The 25854-nt window shown below is 41.1% G+C and overlaps 1 protein-coding gene across 6 annotated transcripts in view; it reads left to right on the top strand.

Moving 5' to 3' along the window:
- Nucleotides 1-25854, top strand: part of LOC135202933 (uncharacterized) — a 485514-nt gene that overhangs the window by 328419 nt on the left and 131241 nt on the right. For 5 of the 6 annotated variants that reach the window (XM_064232405.1, XM_064232401.1, XM_064232404.1 and 2 more), the window contains one exon: nucleotides 18806-18907. The exons of the other annotated variant lie outside the window; for it this stretch is intronic. In XM_064232405.1, coding sequence (XP_064088475.1) covers nucleotides 18806-18907 — 102 coding nt within the window. The remainder of the gene's footprint in view (nucleotides 1-18805; nucleotides 18908-25854) is intronic. 6 annotated transcript variants of the gene reach the window in all.

Raw genomic sequence — 25854 nt, forward strand, 5'->3', positions numbered from 1 at the left:
GAATACTCGATCCTAAAGAAATAAGTAACATAATAGGAGAAAACTTAGCTAATGTAAGTTGTGATAGAAATTTAGATGACCACTTCCGCACAAAGAAAAATAATATAGAACTAATAGCAATACATTTTGAAACAATAGAAGACATATATTATAATAGGAAATTTAATATGGAAGAGTTAGAATATGCTCTCACTAACAGCAATAAATCTGCTCCTGGAGGTGACAATATTTGTTTTGAGATGATCTGCCACTTAGCACCTCTGGCAAAGACATACTTGTTACAATTTTATAATCATTTATGGCTTAGAAATTTATTTCCTGATGAATGGCATAAAGCAATAATAATTCCTATCCCCAAACCTGGAAAAGATCCAAGTGATGCAAATAACTACAGACCAATTTCTCTAACAAGTTGCTTATGCAAATTACTAGAAAAAATGGTAAATGCTCGATTAACATGGCACATTCGAGAAAATAAAATCTTGACTCCCACTCAATTCGGGTCACAGTGCAACAGATCTACGTTAGATTCTCTCTCTAACCTCGAAGACCATATACGAAGAGGATTTGAGTGAAAGCAAATAACTGTAGCAGTCTTTTTTGACATTGAAAAGGCTTACGATACTACCTGTAGGTACCCTATATTAAAAAGTTTACAAAATAACAACATCCGTGGACATTTACCTAGATTGATCCAAAAATTTTTAACAAATCGTAGTTTTCAAGTGAGAATTGATGATGTATTGTCAAGAACATTTCCACTTGAAAATGGTGTTCCACAGGGAAGTGTCCTTAGTGGCACACTGTTTACCCTTGCAATCAATGATATCAATAAAAATCTGCCTACTGGAATTAAAAGCAACCTATACATGGATGATTTTGCGATATATTATTCAGCCTCTCGTATTAAACATGCAGAACGCATCATTAATAAAAGTATAATAAAAATAAATGAATGGACCTCATCTGTAGGATTTAAGTTATCCATACACAAGACTCAAGCAGTAGTGTTTTATAAAGATAAAAGGTGGATGAATGGTGAAGTGATAGATTTAAAAATCAGAAATCTTAGTATACCAATTAGACAAACTGCAAAATTTTTAGGTTTAGTGTTTGATACTCACTTAAACTGGAAACCTCACATAACATACTTGAAATCAAAATGTAAAAAAGCATTAAATCTAATCAGAAAATTATCAAACACCACTTGGGGAGCCGATAGACAAAACCTTACATTACTGTATAAAGCAACAGTCCTGTCTATAATTGATTACGGTAGCGAAGTATATGGCTCGGCGTCAGACGCAACACTGAAAGCATTGGACCCAGTTCATAATGAGGGCCTTAGAATATGTTCAGGAGCCTTTAAATCATCACCGACATCTTCCTTACAGGTTGAATGTGGTGGAACTACCTCTCTCTCTCCATAGAGAGCTTGTAATAATGAAGAGTGCTTTGAGAATCAGACAAGCGATTCTCCAACAAAAAAATTATTTGAACAAAGAGATATTTTTATTAACAATCATCCACCCCCTTTTCCAATTAGAGGTAGAAGACTGTTTGAGTCACTAAATGTAAATATACAAATTCCTCCAGTAGTAAAATTACCTCCGCCTTGGACAATGAATAAAATGAAAACTTGCACACAATTGAAATATTTATCAAAAAAATACTTATATACGCCATCACACCATAGACAACATACAATAGAGCATATAAATCGAAAAGGTCCACATTATGCAATATACACAGATGGATCTAAATCGGAACATGGAGTGGGATATGCTGCAGTGTCCCAGGACAGATCATATCAGTTCTCTCTACCCAATACAGCTTCAATATTCACAGCGGAGCTTTGCGCAATAGCCTCAGCCATAAGAATAATTAAAGAAACATCACTAAATAATTTTATGATTTTTAGTGACTCAAGAAGTGCCATAGAAGCCATCCAGAGTTATAAACCAAAAAATAATATTGTACAACAAATTAAATTATCACTTCACAAATTAGATATTATTGGGAAAAAAGTAGTAATATGTTGGATCCCTGCCCATGTAGGGATCAAAGGAAATGAAGACGCTGACAAAGCAGCCAAAGAAGCAAATCAAATGACAAGATCAAGTGTGAATCTCCCTATGAGTGATTATGTAACATACATGAAGTAGGAAAGTGGAGCTCATCATATAAGAGAGAAAGACATGAACAAGTAATTCTGACACGTCTCCGTATAGGCCATACCCGTCTGACACATGGACACTTAATGAGCGGCCCACGTAGCTCAGCTCCTGAGTGCGCAGAGTGCAGGGAGGTTATAACTGTCAAACATGTGTTATGCGAATGCCCAAAGTACAACCAGCAACGACTGTCGACACTTGGAAACAGATCTATGAAAGAAATCTTGTCAGAATCCTCTGCATTTTCAGTCATGCCCATTTTTATGTTCTTAAAGAAGTGCAATTTAGTTGATAAAATATAAATCTAAGTAAACTTTGAAAATACAAAAATTATTAGACTAATGAATTTTAAAACAAAACTTTTAAATGTTACTTAACTTATTCTGATTTTATTTTTTATGAAAATATGGATATATGAGTAAATGTATTTATAGTGTGCATGTGTTCCTGTGTGAGTGTGTGTCTTTGTGCAGTTTTTAGTTTAATTTTCACTCATTCGTCATCACACCGAAAAAACACTTCGGTTCCAGAGCTTTGCCTCTGGCCTAGACATGGTTTTTTTTAATTTTAATCTAATCCTTTGGGCCAGCCCTATGAGAGCTGAAAGTCAGCTCAGTGGTCTGGTTAAACTACTTTAATAATAATAATAATAATACACATTTTCATGTTCAAACAGACACGTTATCAGCAATTGATTTATCTATATGTAGTGATGACTGTCTTATTGACTTTAATTGGAAAGCTATAAATGATAGATTTACCAGTGACCATTTTCCAATAGTGGTGAGTATAGTATCAAGTCCTCCATCTTCAAGGTTACCCAAATGGAACATTGGTAAAGCTGATTGGTCAACATTCCAGGAGCACAGCTCAATAGATGACTCTGCTGATTACTTTCCCTGTCCCTGTGTAGATGACGCTCTTGACTTTTTGAATACAATAATGTTCTCAGCTGGTCTTCAATCTATACCTAGGACTTCGGGCAAATTTGTCCGCCGACCAGTTCCCTGGTGGACTCGTAAATGCCAGGAAACTCATAGAAACTATGAGATCTGCCTTCACCAGATACCGCAGATGAAAATGTGAGTATTATCGTGTAGAATTTCGATAAGCGAGAGCTCATTTTCACATGGAAATAAAAAAAGTACAAAAAGAATCGTAGACGATATACATATCTTCACTAAATTCGAAAACTCCTCTGACTCTGGTTTGGAAGAGAGTTAGAAAAATAGCATGAAAGTTCACTCCTTGTCAACCTCCAGTTATCAAGATCAATGGTTGTGAGGTAGCAGACCCCTAGTTAGTGGCAAATGAGTTTGCTAATCATTTTGCTAATGTTGCGCAGAAAAATGATGATAGACCCTATTCAGCTCAAAGACAGATAATGGAACAGGTCAAAATTGATTTTAATACTTAAGACATGAGCAATACGATGCTCATTTTACTATTAGAGAATATGAATCAGCCTTGAATAAATGTAATGAATCAGCTCCTGGACTGGATGATATAACATATTCAATGATTAAGCATACCCCTGAAAATACCATACTTTTCATTTTAAGCCTAATTAACATTTGTGAAACCTGGAAAAGATCCATTCAAGACAGAAAATTATCATCCTATTGCATTGACATCTTGTTTGTGTAAGATCATGGAAAAAATAGTGAACACACGATTGATGTGGTACTTGGAAAGAAGTAAATACCTTTCGCCTGCTCAGTGTAATTTACGGAGTATGCACTCCACAACTGATGTATTGGTATGAATAGAATCTTCAATATGTGGAGCTTTTGCCAACAAGCAGCATCACATCACTGTTTTCTTTGATCTAGAGAAGGCTTATGATACATCATGGAGATATGGCATTTTGAGGGTCCTTTATGAATGCAACCTGAGAGGCAATTTGCCCCTCTTTATTAAGGCTTTTTTAAAAAATAGGATATTTCAGGTTCAGGTTGGAGCTACAATGTCAGATGTGTTCAGTCAAGAAGAAGGATTACCACAAGGAAGTGTTTTAAGTGTAACCTTGTTTGCCTCGGTAATCAATGGGCTTTCTAAAATAAATCCCCCAGATATAACATATACCCTTTTTGTTGATGACCTATCAATTTCCTTTGCAGCATCAAGGATGGCAGTGGCTGAACGCCGCCTTCAGCTCTGCATTGATAATATAGTAAAGTGGGCTGAGGTTAATGGTTTTAGATTTTCTGCCAGTAAAACGGTAACTATGCACTTTTGTCGTATAAGGGGAATCCACCCTGATCCAGATCTGTTCTTTCATAGGCAGAGAATTCCATGTGTCGGTGAAACAAGGTTTCTTGGTTTGATTTTTGATAGCAAGCTGACCTAGATTCCACATCTAAAGTATATTAAATAGCAAGCTGACCTGGATTCCACATCTGAAATATATTAAGGCAAAATGCTTGAAAGCAATGAATTTGCTGAAAGTCCTTTCTCACCCTTCATGGAGTGCAGACCGAACTCAGATGTTGAGACTATATAAAGCCTTGGTCTTTTCAAAATTAAGTTATGGGTGTGAGGTGTACACTTCTGCGAAGCCAAATAGCCTTAAAATGCTCAACTCAATTCATCATGGAGGAATACGGTTGTGTACTGGAGCATTTAAATCATCTCCCACCCAGAGCATGCAAGTAGATGCTGATGAGGTGCCACTGGATCTTCATTACAAGCGTCAGCTGGTTCGGAGCTGGTATAGATTCCAGAGGCTACCTCCAGTATTTGTATGAGAAATGAAAGGCATTGGCAGTTTTATGAAAGTCACCTCAAGCAACCTCATCCATTCGCTTTTAGAGTCACCCCAAGCAACCTTATCCATTCGCTTTTAGAGTAAATTTTATTGTCCATGAATTAAATATGCCAAGAATAGAGATTTTACCAGCAAAATATTCAGTTAGTCCCCCCAGGAACTTTTTAGAGGTAAATTTTGTAGATATTTTAATGTTACCAAGACAGAATTGTCCAGTGAGGCCACGCGGTCAATATTTTTAGAACACTCTTTGCAACATGATGACTTCACTGCAGTTTTCATGGATGGCTCAAAGTCAGATGTTGGCGTCGGCTTTGGTGTAGCCTTCCCTGATGTAGAGAGAAACGGTAGGTTCTCATCTGTTGCATCGATTTTTACAGCAGAATTATATGGAATTTTAAAGGCTTTAAAATAAGTTTTCATTCGGAATGAAAATAATTTTATTATATATTGTGACTCGAAGAAGTGTTCTTCAGTCGCTGGAATCTTTTAACCCTTTAAACCCTCTGATTTTAGATATATTGGAATGGCTGCTTTTACTAAAAAGAAGAGGGAAAGAAATAAAGTTCTGTTGGGTTCCTTCCCATGTAATGGTGGCTGGGAATGAGAAAGCTGACCAACTTGCAAAGTCTGGGGTCAACTCCCCAGAACCCACAAGATGCCTACTACCATATAGGGATCTGCATCCTCTAGTAGGTCAGAGAATTAAAAAATGTTGGCAGTCCCAGTGGGAGGATATTTTAACTAATCAAAAAATGTGCAGTATCACTTCATCAGTGTCTCCTTGGTCATATACATATATGCCAAGGAGACAAGAAACGATGTTGTGCAGATTGAGGATTGGACATACAAGACTTACATATGGGTTCTTGATGTCTCGTGAAAATCCTCCGTTTTGCGAGAACTGTACTGTCCCCTTGACTGTGAAACATTTGTTGATTGAATGTCCAAGATTTGAGACATAGGTTCCTGTCTTGGGGTCGTGACCGAGTAGGTAATTTTATCCTAACTACAATTCTTGGAAAGGATTGTAATATAGAGCAGTTATATAAATTTATGGGGGAGGCAGGCCTCCTCAACCAAATTTAAATTATACATAGATCGTCTATATAAAAACTTTTATATATGAACAAAATTTTTATATACACATATTTATAGATAGTTTTATATGAAATTTATTTGAAATTAAATTTTTTCTATTTAATTTGTTTTGGTGTCAATTACCCAGATGTTGTGACATCAGAGTTAATAGACACATTTAATCAATATACACACAAAACACAATCTAGAAAAATTATTGCAAACGTCCCCCAATAAAAGATAGCATAAAAAACACAAACAAACATGCACCGCGCTCAGTAAACATCCCACAACAGCTGTTCGCAGAACAAGGTCACACAAAAATAAAAAATAAAAAATCAACAGGGTGGAGATAAAAAAAAAGTGCAAAAGTGCTTTGCTCATCGACTCAGCCCAGCAACTAGCTTCTCTCCGTCCCTCACAGTCTCACACTCGCGCACTAAAACTCTCTCTCTCTCTCTCTCTCTCTCTCTCTCTCTCTCGGGCGTGACTCACACCAACCCAAAACATTCGCTCATATTATTACAAGGTCTATCGAATTTCAAGAGACATCAAAACAAAAATACCGTTTGAGCAAATTCATCACAAATAAAAAGAGAATAAAAAAGGGATTTTGACGAAGGAAAAATCTATTTCTGGGTGATTGGCTCGTGTCGCCCTATGAAAGGATCCTTAATATCATTCTTTCTAGGTAAAATTGATCTAAAATTACCAGAGAAAAACAAAATTAAGAAAATGTCAGTAAAACTGACTCGCTCACTCTTAAAAGAAGTGTCGGTATGGTAATAGGGGCGAGTGGGGAACACTACCACGAGACAATCACCAATTAGAACTTCCAATCAGAATCCCCTTAAGAGAGAGCTGATACCAACGGGCGATGCAGCCGCTACTACTACTACTAGAGGACGCCACGGACAGCAGCGCCCCTAGCGGACATCCTTAATCTAAAAAACATCTTGTCCTGCAAGGGGGGGAAAACAATAAAGGGGGGGTTTCATAGGGCGACACGAGCCAATCACCCAGAAATAGATTTTTCCTTCGTCAAAAATCCCTTTTGTCTGGGCTCAGCTCGTGTCGGCCTATGAAAGAGTACCAGAGAAACAGACAAGATGGGAAAAAAGGAACAAATGAAAAGCAGTTGTAAAATGATGGATATAATATAAGTAAATCAATTACAGCATACAAACTAAGTACTTAAACTAACTTATACTAAACAGTAAAATAACAGAACGTTAGTAATCTTAAAGTACTTAAAAATAGTAATCATAGTAAATTACAATGATGCAGTGTAATATAAACCAAAAGGGATTTACTTGAAAATATTTACAAAATATACAAAGACATTGTGTCCTACCCTAGCATAAAAATAAGGGTAGGTACACTGAAGTACACCATCATTACAAGTGTGGCAAATATACAAACACATTGTGTCCTACCCTAGCATAAAAATAAGGGTAGGTACACTGAAGTACACCATCAGTACAAGTGTGGATGTCCCTAGCAAAAAAATAAGGGACAATCCACTATATGATTCAGCGGCTAAGGCTAGGATATCCGAGTAGCATGGCGATAGGGTGAGGCATGTTGGATGATGTAGGTAGAAAGGAGACCTGGATCTATACTACGACTACTATACAGTATCAGGGGAAACAATGTTTCCCGCTGCTACTGCTGAAAACTTTAAAGATTCCAAGGACTTTAGATAATGACGTTTAAAGACTGTCGGGGATTTCCATCCAGTATACTTTTTAAGATCCTCAAAGTTCATATGTTGAAAGTAATTAATTGAGGTGGCTACTCCCCTGATATCATGTGCTTTTGGAAATGACTCAGGATTGGCTTGTTTAATGAAGTAAAGGATTTGTTGCCTAATACCTTTTACTGACAAAGTACCACCTTTTTCTCTCATGAAGAGAGCACCTGAGGATCTTGATGAAGTACGAGATAGAAAGGCTCTAAGAGTTGATACTGGGCAGAGAGAAGGATCCTGGGGAAGTGGGATAACTTTCCAAGGGGCCCACCTTGCAAGAGGATCCTCATTTTTGGCTAAAAAGCTACGATCCGGAGCAAGTAGAACTTCTCCTGATGGGAGGAATTCCACATGACCCGCATCCCTGGATAGAGCCGACAGTTCTGAAATTCTAGCTCCTGAAGCTAGACTTAATAAGAATAATGTCTTCCTCAGGAGCATTATGAATGTACAAGACGAGTTGTCAGTATCTGAAGCTAGTTTGAGGACATCATTTAAGAACCATGAAACTGTAGTAGGCCTTTGGGAAGGTCTAAGTCTAGCACAGGCTTTAGGGATAGACGTGAAATAAGATTCAGTCAGATCTATCTGAAAACCTACTTGAAAGATCTTCTTCAAAGCCGATTTATGAGTGGTAATAGTGCTAGCTGCTAAACCTTTTCAAACAAGGATCTGAAAAAGGATATAGCTAGATTAACTGTCATGGTTGTAGTGTTCGATTCTTTCAAGAAAGATGCTAATTTTTTAACAGCTGAGTCATATTGTCTAATGGTTGACTCTCTCTTATCTGATTCTAGGAAGAGAATATTCTGTGGATCAATATTAGCATCTTTATTAGCCGCAAACTTCATGAAGTCCATAAAGTTAGGGTCTGGAGAATTCCTGAGGAAGCGAACACAGTCCTCATTTGTACTGATGTGATAGCTTGGGATTGGGGATCCGTTGAGGTCGGAGCCCAATTCCAGAAGAAGAGGATACCAGTTGCTCTTGGGCCAGTCCGGTGCAATCAGAGCTACTATCCCTTTGAAAGACCTTAGTTTGCTTAGGACTTTCAAGAGAAGATTCACTGGAGGAAAAACATAAATTCTTCTCCACTGATTCCAGTCCAACGACAGGGCGTCCGTGGCATAAGCCAGAGGGTCCAGGTTGGGGGCCACATAGCAAGGGAGCTTGTGGTTCGCTTGTGAGGCGAAGAGATCCATTGGAGACCTGGGACTCTCAGGCTTATCCACTGGAATGACCCGTCGTCTAGAGACCATTCTGATTCCAGAGGAACTGACCGGGACAGGGCGTCTGCTATCACATTTCTTACCCCTGCCAGGTGAGTGGCAGACAGATGCCATTTGTGTTTGTTTGCTAGGGCAAAGATGGCTATCATGACATGATTCACATGCTTGGATTTGGACCCTCCTCTGTTGATGCAATGAACTACCACTGCACTGTCCAAAACTAGCCTTAGATGAGACTTCTTCGGGGGAAGCAGTCTCTTCAAGGTAAGAAATACTGCCATTGCTTCCAGAACGTTTATGTGAAGCTGGCGAAATTGAACTGACCAAGTCCCCTGAACCTGTTTGAACTGAGAGTATCCCCCCCACCCGGACAGGGAGGCGTCCGTGTGAATGGTTAACACTGGAAGGGGATATTGAAGGGGTACCTTCTTGGCTAAGTTCTTTACTTTTGACCAAGGACGGAGTTGATTGCGGAGGATCTGTGGGATTACTGACAACTTGTCTCGAGATTTGGTGTTTGCTCTTGATCGCCAAATTCGATTTAAATCTTTCAGCCTTGCTTTCAGGAGGATATCTGTTACCGAAGCAAACTGAAGGGACCCTAGGATTCTCTCCTGGTTTCTCCTTGATGTTTGTTTGCATTTGAGAAATTGCCTGACAGATTTTGCTATTTCCTTCCGTTTGGCCACTGGAATTGACAGATTGTGGGAAGACAAATCCCATTGGATTCCCAGCCACTGAAAACGAGACTCCGGGGTAAGTCTGGATTTCGTTTTGTTTATCTGGAACCCCAGATGTTCCAGAAAGTGAACTACCTTTTTGGTGGCTTCGAGACATTCCTCGACGGTTGGTGCCCAGATCAACCAATCGTCGAGGTATGCTGCTACCATGATTCCCTGAGTTCTCAATTGCTGTACAACCACTTCTGCTATTTTCGTGAATACCCTGGGGGCTACATTCAGACCGAAGGGCATCACTTTGAATGAGAATGTCTGATTTCCTAGCCTGAATCCTAGGAATGGGCGGAAGTGCCTGGCTATAGGGATATGATAGTATGCGTCTGTAAGATCGATGGAGCATGTGACGGCTCCACGCGGAAGTAAGGTCCTTACTTGCGAGAGGGTAAGCATCTTGAACTTGTCGCAACGAATGAAAGAGTTTAGCTTTGACAAGTCTAAGATTACCCTTCTTTTTGTTGAGCCTTTCTTTGGCACGCTGAATAAGCGACCTTGAAATTTTAGATGCTTGACTCTCGCAATAGCTCCTTTCTGAAGGAGTTCTTCCGCGTATCTGTCAATTCCTCTGATGGTATCTGGTGGAATGATTTGATTGGAGGCGGATCTTTGATCCAACTCCAACCCAAACCTTTGGACACTATGCTCTGTGCCCAATTGCTGAACCCCCACCTGTGGCGGAAGAGGACAGCCTCCCTCCTACCTGGGGAGCCTCATTGTTGATGGGCGGGTTGACCACCACGCCCTCCTCTGAACTGCCTGCTCCTTGTCGCCCTTCCTGCGCCACGCTGGCGAAAGTAACCTCTCGCCCTACCTCTCGGTTGTTTGTAGCCTTGAGCCTCATATGTAGGGTTGAAGGCCGGTGAGATTGCGTAGGAGGTCGACGGCTATGATTGAGGAGACAACGGAGGATGGGCTGGTTCTGTTTCGAACTAGCAGGTTGTCCTTGTTGGGTAACCGGGACGGCCTGCACAAATTGCTGCTGTTGCTGGTGTTTCTGATACGGCTGGAACCTCTTACCAGCCTTCTTTGGTTTCTTACCAGCAGTGGGGACGGATTCTTGTTTCCTCTTTGAAGAAATACCCCACCTAGCTCTAAGGCTCTGGTTGAGCCTAGCAGCCTCGTGGTGCACTTCGTTAACAGCGGACTCTGGGAAGAGATCCGCTCCCCACATGCTAGAAGCCAAGAGTCTATTCGGCTCGTGCCTAATAGTACGCTCCTGCAGAACGTGCTTTCGGCAATTTCCTTCCTAGCTTGGCAAGAAGTCGAAAGCATCATAGTTAGGACCGTCTGAAACTGAGATTTTGCCAAAATCTTGAACAGCGGTTCCGTGGCATAAGAGAGAGCAGCCATTTCCGTTATTAATAAGGGAATTGAGGGACCTGCCAAACCTGGTTCGCTTGCGTCAAACTCTGCCTGAATTAGGGAATCCGGCAGCCTTGGCAGCTTCTCGCCGAACTGGTCCATGGCGCAGTCCGGTTTGAGCTTACCAAGCGTGAACGTAGCTGGCAAGTTCTCCCACAATTCTCCGAAAGCCGGGAAGAGCGGAGAAGTAGACTCCGCCTCCCTCAACTGTGGGATGGGCTCATCCTTGAGGACTGCCTGAAGGGTCTTCTCTACTATTTTCGTGGCGAACGGAAGAGAAGCCTCCTCTTCCGTCGCGAAAATAGTAAAGGGACTCTTATAGGCCTGGAGTTTAGTGTTCGTGCACTCCCAGTCCTCAAGGCAGTGAACCCATTCCCGCTGGGCATGATCCCTACTGTATAAAGCAGACTCTCTAGAGATCTTGTCTTCCCTAGTCAGAGCCGTTACAGTCAGCCTAGCATAACCGATGAAAGGCTGCGTCAGACCCGAGGGTAAAACTCGAAGTCCTCAATCCTCCGAGTTCCACACTCCGGGATAGAGATCATCCCCATCCTTAAAAGGAGCGTAGGCAGCTACTCTCCATGGGTTCTCCATGGAGAAAGCTGGCAGAGAGTCGTATGGCGGGAGTTGGAGAATGCCAGTGCTTGGCACTGGGGAGACTGGAAGAAAGGGACCTGAGATAGCCGGCTACTCGGTCCTCATTCTCTCTAACCCTGTTAGAGAGATCCTGTATGGACTGGCCTGATTGAGACAGAGTGCTCGACAATTGTGCGAACATCTGCTCGAATCTCGTCCCCAGGGCGGAGACTTGCGAGCCAACCAGCTCGCCCACCTGTTGCATCACCACTGCTGAGAAAGCAGTGGGATCAAAGGTGCTAGGCCCTGCTCCTCCTACCGGCGTTGCCGGGGTGGAAGCGGTGGAGGCGGGAGAAGGCACTGGCTCGGCGGGAGCGCGGGCCTTCTCCTTAGAAGCCTTGCTTCTAGAGCTCTTCGAGTGAGAAGAACTCGGCTTAGCTTTCACCGCGTCGGCGTAGGAAGTCGAAGACTTCCTAGCCGAAGAAGATGAAGACGACTTCCTAGAAGTTGTCTTAGCTAGAGTCTTCGGTTCTCTCTGTCCCTTCACCTTTGGGGGTACAGAGAGAGCGGGAGAGCGGGTAGGGATCTCAGATCCCACAAAGCCTTGGAAAGAAGCGCTCGAAGAAGGGACAGGAGAAGATCCAGGAGCACCCAAGGAAAGACCTTGGGCGCCCGACACACCTACCTCAACCAACAAATCCTCTACCCCTACCGCCATGGGCTCGATGTTTAGGTCCAGGGCAGCGACGTCCGGGACCGACTCCTGGGAAGCTACGACCCCAAAGGTTTGCTGGAGATCTTGCTGGATGGAGGCTATCAGAGGGGCTGCGGACAAGGGGTCAACATACCCAGTTGACTTGCCCGCAGGGAAGATCTGGACGGCCAGCTTCTTGTCCAGAATGTACGGCTGGCCTTTGGCGGCGTTCTTCCCGAAGCCGCCCACCCACGCTTTCAGGGTGGCGAGGGCGACTTCCCTCACACCAGTAGCCTGAAAGAAAGGGCGAGATGAGCTTCTAGTGGCGGAACGGGGTTAACAAACTTATGACTAAGAGTTGTTAGTAAAATGATAAGGAAGCCTATAATGGACTTACCCCATCTCCCAGCTGACCGACTAGGTCGTAGCAGATGGCGCAGGCTTCTGGGTGCCAGACGATCATCTCGTTGTATGACGTGGCACAAGGGGCGTGAGACCTGCACTCATCGTGGCGCAGGGGCGGGGTCGTACAACTCGCGTTGCACGCTGGGACCTGACAGTTGGTAGCCTGTAAGTGGAAAGATACATGAGTACCAGGAAAACACTTACAGTCTAACAGATGCTCCGCTGGTGCCGGAGCGATAAAGTTAGATTAAACCAGAGCCCCCCATAATACGTGTGGTAACCAGGTTGGTTGGGTGCCCTAGGCTATAGCTCCGCTGATGGCGGGGACACAAAAGGAAACCAACCAGGAGTGGTGGTAAATGGAAACCACGACGGAAAATGGCGGGGATGGTAGATATATAATAATAAAATTAAACAATTCATTGTAAAATTAGGGTATATCCTTAAAATAACAATAATAACAAACCTTTCTCCCCCGTCTACTAGAAGAGTGCACGGGTAAGAAGCAAGCTCCCTTCCGGTAGCGGGGGAGAGATGTAAGGATATAGTAGGCAAGCAACCGACCACTAGTAGTCCCCACCCCGCCCGCTGGCGGAGCCAGTAATCTATACCAAGTGCCCCTGCTGCGACGGAATGGCTCCTTTCGTTATGGCGAGGGAAGGTGGCTGAGCAACTGGGGAGGGGGAGGAAGGTCTCGGCGTAACACGGCGGGAGAGAGAGATGGGGGGGGGATGGCCTACTCCTCCCCGCCTCACCGACTACCCGCTCGGAGACCGGTACCTCATGAGTGGTCGCCCTATACCCCCCGGCTGCTGAGGAACCCCTGGCCACCTCAGAGAGGGAGAGAGAGAAGGCGACTGAGGTTGTCATGACAACCAAGGGGTCCCCCAGCCCCTCCCTATACCAGAAAGGAGGGCAGGGGCAGGGTAAGGTGCGATGGAACACGTGACCGCAAGTGGCCTAGGCCGCGAGCAACACAACCGTGAGAGGGCCACGTGAACCAGGCTGTACCAATACAAGGAACATGCACCTAGGCTAGCCTAACACCCTAAATATAATATATATATACATCGAAAAGATGGAAAAGACACTTTTAGTAAAAGAGAAAGAAGCCCAGGAGGAGGCAGACTGTTCCAAGAAACAGAAGCCTACTCGGAGCCAGCGATAGCCGATGAAGAGCAAGAGCCGGGATGCTGGGCCGGAATAATAATAATGCCCTAAAATACCAAACTAAGAGAGATTGGTAGGAGGGCTAAACTAGCTAAAACTCGATGTAAAAAACAATGAACGTAACATAGTAGCCATAAAAAGTATAAGAAGTCCCAGTATGGAGGACCGGGAATTCTTAACGAGGCAGCATGGCGCCACCACGAGACAACCGGGAAACCGTATATGACCTATTTAAGAGGAAAATACTGGTACCCGGAAGATAAAAATGTGGTAAAACATTACTTATGAGTTACTTAACTTAGCCGTTGCAATAGCAGAGCGTTCCATGTTGGTGAACAAGATAAATCCGGAATTAGCACAGCACAGAAAATAATGCGTCTTGACGCTAGCGCTAAAAATTAAGGATGTCCGCTAGGGGCGCTGCTGTCCGTGGCGTCCTCTAGTAGTAGTAGTAGTGGCTGCATCGCCCGTTGGTATCAGCTCTCTCTTAAGGGGATTCTGATTGGAAGTTCTAATTGGTGATTGTCTCGTGGTAGTGTTCCCCACTCGCCCCTATTACCATACCGACACTTCTTTTAAGAGTGAGCGAGTCAGTTTTACTGACATTTTCTTAATTTTGTTTTTCTCTGGTAATTTTAGATCAATTTTACCTAGAAAGAATGATATTAAGGATCCTTTCATAGGCCGACACGAGCTGAGCCCAGAAAAACAAAATAGGAAAAAACGAAAGAAATAATGAAATTACACTCACATCTTCATATGACTGGAACCCAAACTCGTATATGCATCTCACGTATGCATAGCCTATTCACCACACTCACAAAACACTGTAATATGTCAAAAATCAAACTTTTTCCCTCACAATTCCAAGACACTAGTTTTCATGAATCACTGACCGGCTAAAACTATCTGAGATGCAGAGAGACACCCGATGCTTCGAACACCAAACCATTGAATCAGCAAAAAGAACCCCAAGTTGCCTGTGACATAATTATAACCCCTTTTCCTACCAAAAAAATATATGTCTAACTAGTAACCAGTCTTGTCGTTAGCGTACCTACAGCCTATAAAATGTATAAAAAGCTTTTAAACCGCTGCCACCAATAACTATAACCCCCTCCCCCCCCTATCAAAACTACACAAATGACAACTTTTACCTGTTGGTAGCAGGCTCCCTCTCTCTCTGCAAACATTGTCAACTAGGCTAAGAAGCTCACATAAATACAAAAATATGCTATTTATTACCCAAAGCAGATGAACATAAAATGGAACAAAGTGATCAATAAGTCATGTTTAAAAACCCCAAGTCTGCCCCACAAAGAACTGTAAATTATCATTCCACTCAGAATCCCATTTCTAGAACAGTGATATGGCACCCATCTGTAACAAGAGATATATTTATTATATTCCCTAGTATACAATGTTAATAAATGTATACACTTCACACTTCTCTCTTTTCAAAGGCAACTGTATCTAAGTCATTTAAATATGTGCCATACTTTTTTGAGATGGGCCTTGCCTCAACACCTGGTGTCCTCTGAAACCATCTTCCTTCCTATCTCAAAGGAATGTGTCTTTCTCATAAGTGCCTTGAACAGCCGGACCTGTTATGCACGTACAAATTAATGTTCATATCTACCACGCCCCAAGATCGCCCGTGGCAACAGCCCGAGCAGTCACCAATAATGCACACACATCAGATTCCTTCGTCCAAGGAAGGCAATGTCTAGACGTGCTCTGTCTCCAAGCCAGGGAAGCTGATACATCATGTAATTCACTAACACATCAATTCATACCTATAAGACATATAACTTTTTTTTTTTATATTGAGAAAGCTTATGATACTGCTTGGAGGCATGGCACTCTTAAGGCAATTCAGAATTCTGGTCTACGAGGAAAATTGCCCCCTATTCATTAAAGCATTCTTGAAATGTAGATATTTTCAAGTTAAAGTGGGCAGCACATTATCAAATAGAAGATGCCAAGAAGAGGGTGTCCCACAATGGAGTGTGCATAGTGTCACACTTTTTGCAATAGCAATAAATGATGGCGCGTCTGTTATACCCAAGGATGTATTGAGTACCCTATTCGTAGACGATCTTTCAGTATCTGTTGCTGCATCACGAATGTCTGTTGCAGAAAGAAAATTACAGTTGACAATAAATAAGATAGTAAACTGGGCAGAACAGCAGGGATTTAAAATATCAGCCAGTAAGACTACTGTTATGCATTTTTGCCACATTCGGGGAGTACACCCCGACCCAAACCTTTATCTGTATGACCGCAGAATACCTTGTGTCGATGAGGTACGCTAATTAGGCCTCATAATCGACAGAAAACCTAATTGGCTTCCCCATCTGAAACATATTAAAACCAAATGCCTTGAAGCTTTTAAGTATTTTGAAAGCATTATCTAATACTAACTGGGGTGCAGACAGGCAGACAATTATAAAACATCACAAATTGCTTATTATTTCAAAGTTACTTTATGGATGTGAAATATATTCTTCTGCTTCATCTAATCATCTTGCTATCTTAGATTCAGTACATCATACCGGTATACGCTTGGCAACGGGTGCCTTCCGTCTTCTCCCATCTCAAGTTTATTAATTGATGTGGGAGAAATCCCACTAGAGTTATATCGCCAGTCATCAATTATCAGGTATTGGTTTAGGGTTCAGAGAATCCCCAACTCTAAAGCCTGTGAAGCAGCAAATTAAAATTCTTTTAACAACTTTTATGGAAATCATCCAAGGTTTCCTAAGCCTTTTAGTTTTAGAGTAAAAAAGATCTTGGAAACAATGAATATATTAAGAAATCCTGTATGTCCAGTTACTTTACCAACTACCCCAGCATGGCAATTACCTGTAATTAAATTTTGTAAATACTTTAAAGGTGTTAAAAGAGAGAAAAACAGATACAGAAATCAGAGCATTATTTTTAGAGCATAACTGCAGAGCACTCAGGCTCTACATTTGTTTTTACCGCTCCAAAACTGGTGATGGGGTCGGATATGGAGTTTTTAGTGATGATTTTAGCCGCAGAGGAGCACTACCCATCATAGCATCGAACTTCACAGCGGAACTTTATGGAATTTTAACAGCATTGGAATATATTGCAACCCTCCAGAATTCCACTAACATCACCATCTTTTGTGATTCCAAAAGTGTATTACAGGCACTTGAAATTTTTAATACTGATCATCCAATTACATATGAAAATCTCACAGTGGGTATTTTTACATCAACGTAGAGGGATTACTATATCATTTTGCTGGGTCCCAGTGCAGGTAAATATATATGGAAATGAAAAAGCAGACCAACTAGCTAAATCAGCAGCAACCAATATGATACCAAGACCAATTGCTGTACCATATAGAGACTTTTTTTCCTCATGTATCAAAGTTCATTGGAAGATTATGGGAACAGCAATGGAACGAAGTAGGACCAAATAAAATGAAAGAGTTTGCCACACATACACACCCTTGGAAGTATAAATCTATGCCTAGGAAATAGAAAGTAACGATATGCCGCCTCTGTATAGGACATTCAAGATTGACTCATGGGTATCTCATGAGCGGTGAATTCCAACCTTACTGTGACGACTGCCTCGTCCTGATGACTATTAAGCATTTGCTAGTTGAATGTCCGAGTCATCGGGAACTGAGAGAGCAGCACTTTAAAGACAAAAGAGATAGAGATGGTAATAACAGTTTGGCAAAGATATTGGGCGAAGAAGCGCAGTATGATTATGAGTTTGTTATTGAGGTTTTAAAAGAAGTTGGTGTTTTTAAAGAAATCTAGGTATTTCACCTTTGTTTGTGTGCAGCTTTTAGCTTTGGTTTTTCAATATGTATGTGTGGAAACGTGAGTAAATGTATTTATTGCCTGTTTGTGTTCTAGTATGAATGCCTCTGCCTCTGTGCAGTTTTTTTTTTTTTTTTTTTACTTTTATTTTAATTTAATGTTTGTTATACTGCATGACCTATTTGGTCCCAGTTCCTGGCCTTTGGCCTAGACCGTATATTTTATTCAATCCTTCGGTCCAGCCCTATGAGAGCTTAAAGTCAGCCCGGTGGCCTGGTTAAACTATTTTTATAATAATAATAATAATTTAGCTTTTGTGTTGTTTAGTGTTATGCAGCGGCTTTGCGTTAGCTGTAGTGCAATAACTGATGTGAAATTTTAAGAGTTTTTTTATGATTGTGTGTGTATTTTCCGTAAATTGGTTGCCCAAATGGATTCGTTCGGCTTTAATGATCCTGGTAGTCACGACGCCAGATAATTATTAATTATTCATTCATTCATCACATCTGCCTTTCAACAAAAAAAAAAAAAGAATTCAAAGATAACGAATCATATTCATAATTGTGTTTTAATTATATTCTCTATACTCATTTCATATACATTAACAGAGAGGGCGTAAAATGTTCTACATTTTAGTTCCTGGAAGAAAAGAGAGGACATATGGATATACAAATTTTTACAATGGAAGGGCGAACATTCGCCCGAATGTCATCCTTATAATATGTGTGTATTTATGTATACATATATGTATGTGTAAATATATTTATATATTATTTTTAATTTTTTTTCTCAATTCATAGTAATAATTCTTATTCTTATTATTTTTCCATAAATTTAACTATTCTATAAAATACGGCATCATGGCGACACCAGCAAGAACTAAGTAATCAATCAATCAATCAATATTAATTCCGAAGGGGACTGAGATCTGTATAATTGATGCCATTTAAAGCTAAGGAGACTGACGGCCGTATAATTGAAACTGTACCAAACAAATAGGAAAAAAAGTTTATTCAAAAAGATTTAACTGTAATTTTCACCTTGTCATTGCATAGGAAGAAGAATGAACTCAAGAAGATTGAAGACGACTTGGTCCTTCTTCAAGGACAGTATGTAGTCTTCAAGCAAGAATTGGAGAAAGCAGAACAGAGCTTAAGGTAAATGATTTCTTGATATTGACATATAGTGTTTGGTTTGTTTTCTGTGTCTTGTAGCCCCTCGAGTAGGTTCCTTCATGTGGTGAGGGCGTAAGGGGTCCTGCCTTTACTTATGTGAAGACCGGATCCTGACAGAACGCCTACAAACTTTTGGCAATAACTGGTGTGGATATTTCCACTTTCGTCTAATTTAACTACTAAGGTGAGTCTGAGAAGGGATCGTGGGTTAGGAAGGGTTTGTATTCAAAGCTAATAGTGGGAGTTGTGGTGGTTGAGTCACCACCTGATATGGTTTGGACCTGAGAGTTAGTAATGGGATTTTCCCATTGGTATCTTGAGGGCGGAACCATCTCTAGGGATTGGGCCATCGGAATCCAGTGGGGGCTGGTTTTTTGGGGATGGGACTCCTGGCATTTGTCCGGAAGCCCACCGATATGTTTGGTGTGGGGAGTTGATTCCCATTAGTGGGATCAGACCTCCCAGCAGGCGGCCCCCCTTGTGACCAGGAACTTTGCTGTAGTTGGGGGGCTTGCGTGGTGCAATGAAGAATTGAGCAATGGTGGTGGGGTGATTTATTCATCCCGGTAGGTACTGCCATGCCACTAAGGTCAATTCAGAGCATCCTGACTAATCCTGGTACTCTGTATCACCTCCTCCTATTTTCACAATTTCTCTCCTTCCTCTGTCCGGATGGATTTTGTTGATGACCTTAGCATGAATTTGGACTTGCTCTTACTGTTCTCTGGAGTTGAAGGAGGGTGGAGTGGGACGGCATGCCTCTCCACCCGTAGAACTGGAGTACCCAACGTGTTCGAGCGAGGGGAAACTTTTATGTCAAACCCTGCATTCAGTGCTGGGTCTGATCTCGATGGACTGATGACCCTCAAGGTACTGGATGTGGGGTGTATATCTAGGTTGTACCCCTAGGGTGCCCCAGTAAGGGAATTGCATCCTCTAAATGTGGCTCCATGGTGGGTATGGGGAAAACCTAGACGAATTTGCTATATATCATTCTATGAGGAACTTGAAACCCAAAATCCTGATGACCATTGCACGGAACCAGACATGGGAAGGACTATTCAGTCCAGTGTGGTTACACTGGCACCATATACTCCCCATCAAGGGAGAAGAAATTTTGTAGGAAGAAAATCATTAGAAGAATCTGGAGGATGTGTCCCTAATGAGTTTGATAAATATCTAACCATTACATTTGAGGATAAAGTTATGAATATTTTTTGAAGTACATAGGGATATTGTAAAATGCTGTGGGAGGGAACCTAAGATATTGCCACATGGTAGAAATAAGCTTTTAGTAGAGACTAGATCAGTAGAAGAAAGTGAGAAATTGAAATCTCTGAGTTTACTGGGAGGAGTTCAGAGTGAATGTAAACCGCACGATACCTTCAATCATACCAAAGGAATTATATATGCTCCTCACCTTATGATTCATCCTGAAGAGGAACTGGAAGATGAACTTAAAGATCAGGGGGTATTGAAGGTGGAAAGACTGAAAAAGAAAGTAAACGGGGCATTGTGTCCTATGCCACAGTTGTTATTAACCTTTAATTCTTGTAAGTTACCAAATTTTATTAAAGCAGCTTGGTACAGATATAAAGTGAAACAGTACGTGCCGAGACCAAGGAGGTGTTTTTACTGTCAGGAATACGGGCATATTATTGGATCCTGTAGATCCAAGTTGCAAGGAAACCCTGCAATTTGTATAAATTGTGGAGAAGTTGAGCATGGTGATTGCCATGCTGAACCAAAATGCATTCATTGTGGGGAAGCACCCACCAGTCCTCCCTCGAACTCGTGTGATGTTTTCCTTTTGAGAAAGAAATACAATATACTAGAGTCCTTGAGAAAGTTACTTTTGCAGAAGCCAGAAGAATAGTACTGAACAAATATATAAGACCAGGAGTATCTTTTGCAAGTGTTGCTGCAAATAGACAACAATTGAGAAGGAGGAAAGTTAATTCAAAATACTGCTTCAAATTCATTTAGAACAGGTGGAAAAACTCAAAAATCCCATGTAACAGAAAGTAGCAACAAAACAACTTGGGTAAAGCTCAAAATAAAATGTCTACAACTTCAATAGCATCAGCTTTGGCTGGTGCACCGGCCTCTTTGGAGGCAGCATCAGCTTTGGCTGGAGCACTGGCCTCTTCGGAGGCAGCATCAGCTTTGGCTGGTGCACCAGCCTCTTCGGAGGCAGCATCAGCTTTGGCTGGAGCACTGGCCTCTTCGGAGGCAGCATCAGCTTTGTCTGGTGCACCGGCCTCTTTGGAGCAGCATCAGTTTTTGGCTGGGGCATCAGCCTCTTTGGAGGCAGCTTCAGCCTTGGCTGATGCATCAACCTCTTTGGAGGCAGCATCAGCTTTGCTGGTGCATCATTTCTTTAGAAGCAGCATCAGTTTTTGACTGGTGTGAGTAATTTGGAATTTACGTCTGTCCTTGCTGATGTGCATGCCGCTTGTGGGGAGTCGCCCTCCTTAGCTGATGCAATGGCTTCTTGGGAGCCTGGAACACCAGCTACGGAGGCAGCCAACCAAGAACCAGAAGTTGCTTCCTGTATGCAGGTAGCATGCCAGTCCCAAAAGAAAGGAGGCTGAGGGTGGCAGCAGTCTCCCTCTAAGAAAAAACAAAGTAGGATTCCCCAAATTCCTGGCAACCCTACGAAGACAAATATCTTCAAAGAGGCCCTATTATCAAGGCCTCTAAACTCAAGTAATTTCTTAAATTTTCTTCAGTGGAATTGTCAGGGCCTGAGAGCTAAATGGGAGGAGCTCAAAATGTTAATTTTTGAGTTGTCTCCTGTTTGTATAGCTTTGCAGGAGACTATGCTCAGCAGTGATTTTATTCCTTGCCCTAAAGAATATGTTGCTTACCATTCACATCTAAATCAAAACAATAGAAACCGGGGTGGAGCAATGTTATATGTTCGCCATGATACTCCACACAAGCATTTTCCTGTTAATTCTTCTTTGCAAGCTGTTGCAGTGCAAGTGTTTCTGGCACGTAAATATACAATTTCTTTGTTCTGTATATCTTCCACCAAATGTAGCTTTCCCTAGTACTGATTTTTGTAATCTCATCAGACAGCTTCCTCTGCCTTTCATCATCCTAGTGATATGAATGGAAGAAATCCTTTATGGGGGGATTTAATTACTAATGAGAGAGGAAACTGCCTGTCATCCATTATTGAAAGTGAAAATGTTGGTGTTCTAAACACTGGAGAACCCACCCATTTCCATGTACAGACCGGTACTTTAACAGCCATAGACTTGTCAATATGTAGTGCCGATGCCATTATGGACTTTAATTGGCGAGTGATCGATGATAGGTATAGTAGTGATCACTTTCCAATTGTTTTAAGCACTGGATCAAGTCCTCCATGTTCAAGATTACCCCGTTGGAGTGTAAAAAGAGCTGACTGGGCAAATTTTGAAGAGCATAGTTCAATCGAAGCTACAGCAGATGAATTTTGGATGCATTGAGGATGCTATGGAATTGTTAATTACTACTTTATTTGCAGCTGGACTTCAGTCAATTCCAAGAACATCAGGTCTATTTATGCGCCGACAGTTCCATGGTGGTCAAAGAAATGCCATGAAACCCATAGAACTATGAGATCTTGGTTTACTAGGTATAAAAGACGGAAATGTAACTATTATCTGGTAGAATTTCGTAAGGCTAGGGCAAAGTTTAGGTTTGAAATTAAAAATGCACGAAGAAAATCTTGGATAAACTTCATTTCTTCCATAAATTGCAAAACTCCCATCACATTAGTGTGGAAGAAGATAAGGAAAATAGCAGGAAAGTTTGTACCTAGCCAACCACCTGTGTTAAAAATAAATGGCATAAATGTAGGAGATCAAAAAGTAGTGTCAAATGAGTTTGCCCTACATTTTGCTAAAATATCTAAAAAAGATAATGAGAAACCGTATGCAAACAGCAGAAAGCAAATGGAACAGCATTATCTTGATTTCACAACAATAAAGAGGAGTCATATAATATTCCATTTACTATGAGAGAATTTGAATGGGCTCTCTCAAAGTGTAAAGAATCTGCTCCTGGTCCTGATGAAATTTCATATTCTATGATCAAGCATGCTGCTCAGAATACTAAAAGATTTATCCTCAGTATAATAAACAGAATTTATAAAGAACATTACTACCCTTTATGTTGGGAACTAGCAAGAGTCCTTCCTTTTGTCAAGCCTGGAAAGGATAGTTCTTTCGTAGGAAATTATCGTCCAATTGCCCTAACATCTTGTTTGTGTAAACTAATGGAGAAAATGGTGAATGCTCGTTTAGTGTGGTATTTAGAGCGAGGAAACTTTTTCTCTCCGGCCCAATGTGGTTTCCGCAGTATGCGATCCACTGTTGATATCTTGGTTAGAATGGAGTCTGCAATATGTGAAGCCTTTGCCTCTAAGCACCACTTTATCACGGTTTTCTTCGACTTGGAAAAAGCGTATGATACTACGTGGCGGTATGGAATTCTGAAAGTAGTCCATGAATATGGTTTTAAGAGGAGAATTAGCTATTTTTTATCAAGCTATTCTTAAAAAATCGTTATTTTCAGTACAAGTAGGAGCAGTTCTGTCTGAAGTCTGTAAACAAGAAGAAGGTGTTCCTCAGGGCAGTGTGTTAAGTGTAACACTTTTGCTCTAGCAATTAATGACATAGTAAAGCAAATACCTGCTGATGTTATGCACACACTCTTTGTGGATGACTTTTCTTTATCTTTTGCAGCTGCACGTATGTCAGTAGCAGAACGTCATCTACAAATAGTAATAAATAAGGTAGTGAAATGGGCTGAGTGCATGGTTTCAGATTTTCTTCATCAAAGACTGTAGCCATGCATTTCTGTAGAATTAGAGGGATACATGCAGATCCAGATTTATATGTAAATGGCCAGAGAATATCTTGTGTTAACGAAAACAACAAGGTTTTTCTAGGAACTGATTGTTTTTGATACTCGGTTGACCTGGCTTCCCCATATCCTAAATCTCAGGGCTAAGTGCAGAAAATCCTTGGATATCTTGAAAGTTTTTGTCAAGTACATCTTGGGGAGCAGATAGACTCCAGTTATTGAGATTGTATAAAGCCTTGGTTTTATCAAATTAACATATGGATGTGAAGTTTACACCTCGGCTACCCCAAGTCGCCTCAAGATTTTAGACTCCATTCACCATACTGGAATTAGGATTGCTACTGGAGCTTTTAGGACTTCCCCTATAGAGAGTATGTTAGTAGATGCTGGGGAAATGCCCCTAGCCTTACATTACCAGACTCTTCTGGCTCGAAGCTGGTTCAGATTCCAAAGACTTCCAGGATCCCTAGTATGCCAGTCGCTAAGAAATGGAAGATTTGATAGCTTTTATGAAAGTCATCCAAAGATGCCACGTCCATATGCCTTCAGACTGAAATCAACCCTCCAAGACCTGAACATTCCAGACAAATGTGTACTACCGGTCAAGGCATCTGTAACTCCCCCTTGGAAATTCCCAGCAGTAGAGTTTTGTAACTACTTCAATCAACCAAAAAAGAATGTCTCTGATAAAATATTACGTTATACCTTTTTAGATCATATGTCACAACATGACAATTTTATCCCAGTTTTTACTGATGGATCCAAAACCAGTGCAGGCGCTGGTTTTGGCATAGTTTTTCCGTCCTTTGAGCGTAGTGGAAGGCTTTCAAGTAATGCATCTGCATTTACTGCAGAATTATATGGAATTTTAAATACTGTCAAAGAAGTTTTAAAAAGTAATGATAAGAATTTTATTGTGTACTGTGACTCTAGAAGCGCTCTAGAGTCACTGAAAGATTTTTATTCCAAACATCCAGTAGTTTTAAGTATTCTGGAATGGTTATTTTTAGCTAAACGGAGGGGTTTTAATATTGAATTTTGTTGGGTTCCAGCACACGTTGGAATATCTGGAAATGAACGCACTGATGCAATTGCCAAGGAGGCTGTTTCTCGTATTGAGCCCAGATCATTTAAGCTGCCGTGCAGAGATTTATATACTCCAATTAGAGAGAAGCATAAAGTACTTTGGCAAAATATTTGGTCAAATATAACTACAAATGTAAAAATGAGAACAATTGCACCTGCAATCAATCCTTGGCAGTACGATTTTATGCCCAGAAGGTTTGAAACAGCTCTGTGCCGCCTGCGTATTGGACATACTAGGCTGACACATTCCTACTTGATGAGTCGTGATCACGAACCATACTGTGAGGATTGCCTAGTTCCACTGACTGTTTATGCACTTGCTGGTTGAGTGCCCCAGTTTGGGTGGAACAGCGCAATCAATATCTATACTATGGGAAGGAGAATAATGTTTTTAAGTTATCAAAAATTTTAGGAGCAAATGGGATTTTTAACATGACTGGCTTGTTTGGATTTCTTTTTAACTCTGGTATTTTAGATAAACTGTAATGCTTGTGTGCGCCTTGCTTTTATTCTTATTGAAATTGTGTGTATGTATGCGAGTGTGCATGTACGTATGTTTATGGTATGTATGTATGTGTGTGTGTATATGTATGTATGTATGTATGTAATAATATATAATTTATTTTTATATTTATTTTATAATTGCCAGAATCTTTTATCATATTTTAAAATAATTCTGTAAATTATTATTATTAAAATTTATAGGGTCTTTTTATATATAGTTCGGCATCAATGACCTAGTTTGTCACGATGCTAGATTAATATAGTATCAATCAATCAATCAATCAATCCCAGCAGGCGGATTGGAGTCAACTCTCACTAATGCCATTGGTGGAGAATGTGAATACCTGAGTGAATCACGATACTTTATCGATATAACCAAGTAGTAATACTTGTATGAATGTACAACTGTGTGCATGAGTATATGTATGTATGTACACACTCACATATTTGAGTGTATACAAGAGCATACGTGTGCGAGT

The sequence above is a fragment of the Macrobrachium nipponense genome, chromosome 33 (genome assembly GCF_015104395.2).
Source record: "Macrobrachium nipponense isolate FS-2020 chromosome 33, ASM1510439v2, whole genome shotgun sequence".
Taxonomy (NCBI): domain Eukaryota; kingdom Metazoa; phylum Arthropoda; class Malacostraca; order Decapoda; family Palaemonidae; genus Macrobrachium; species Macrobrachium nipponense.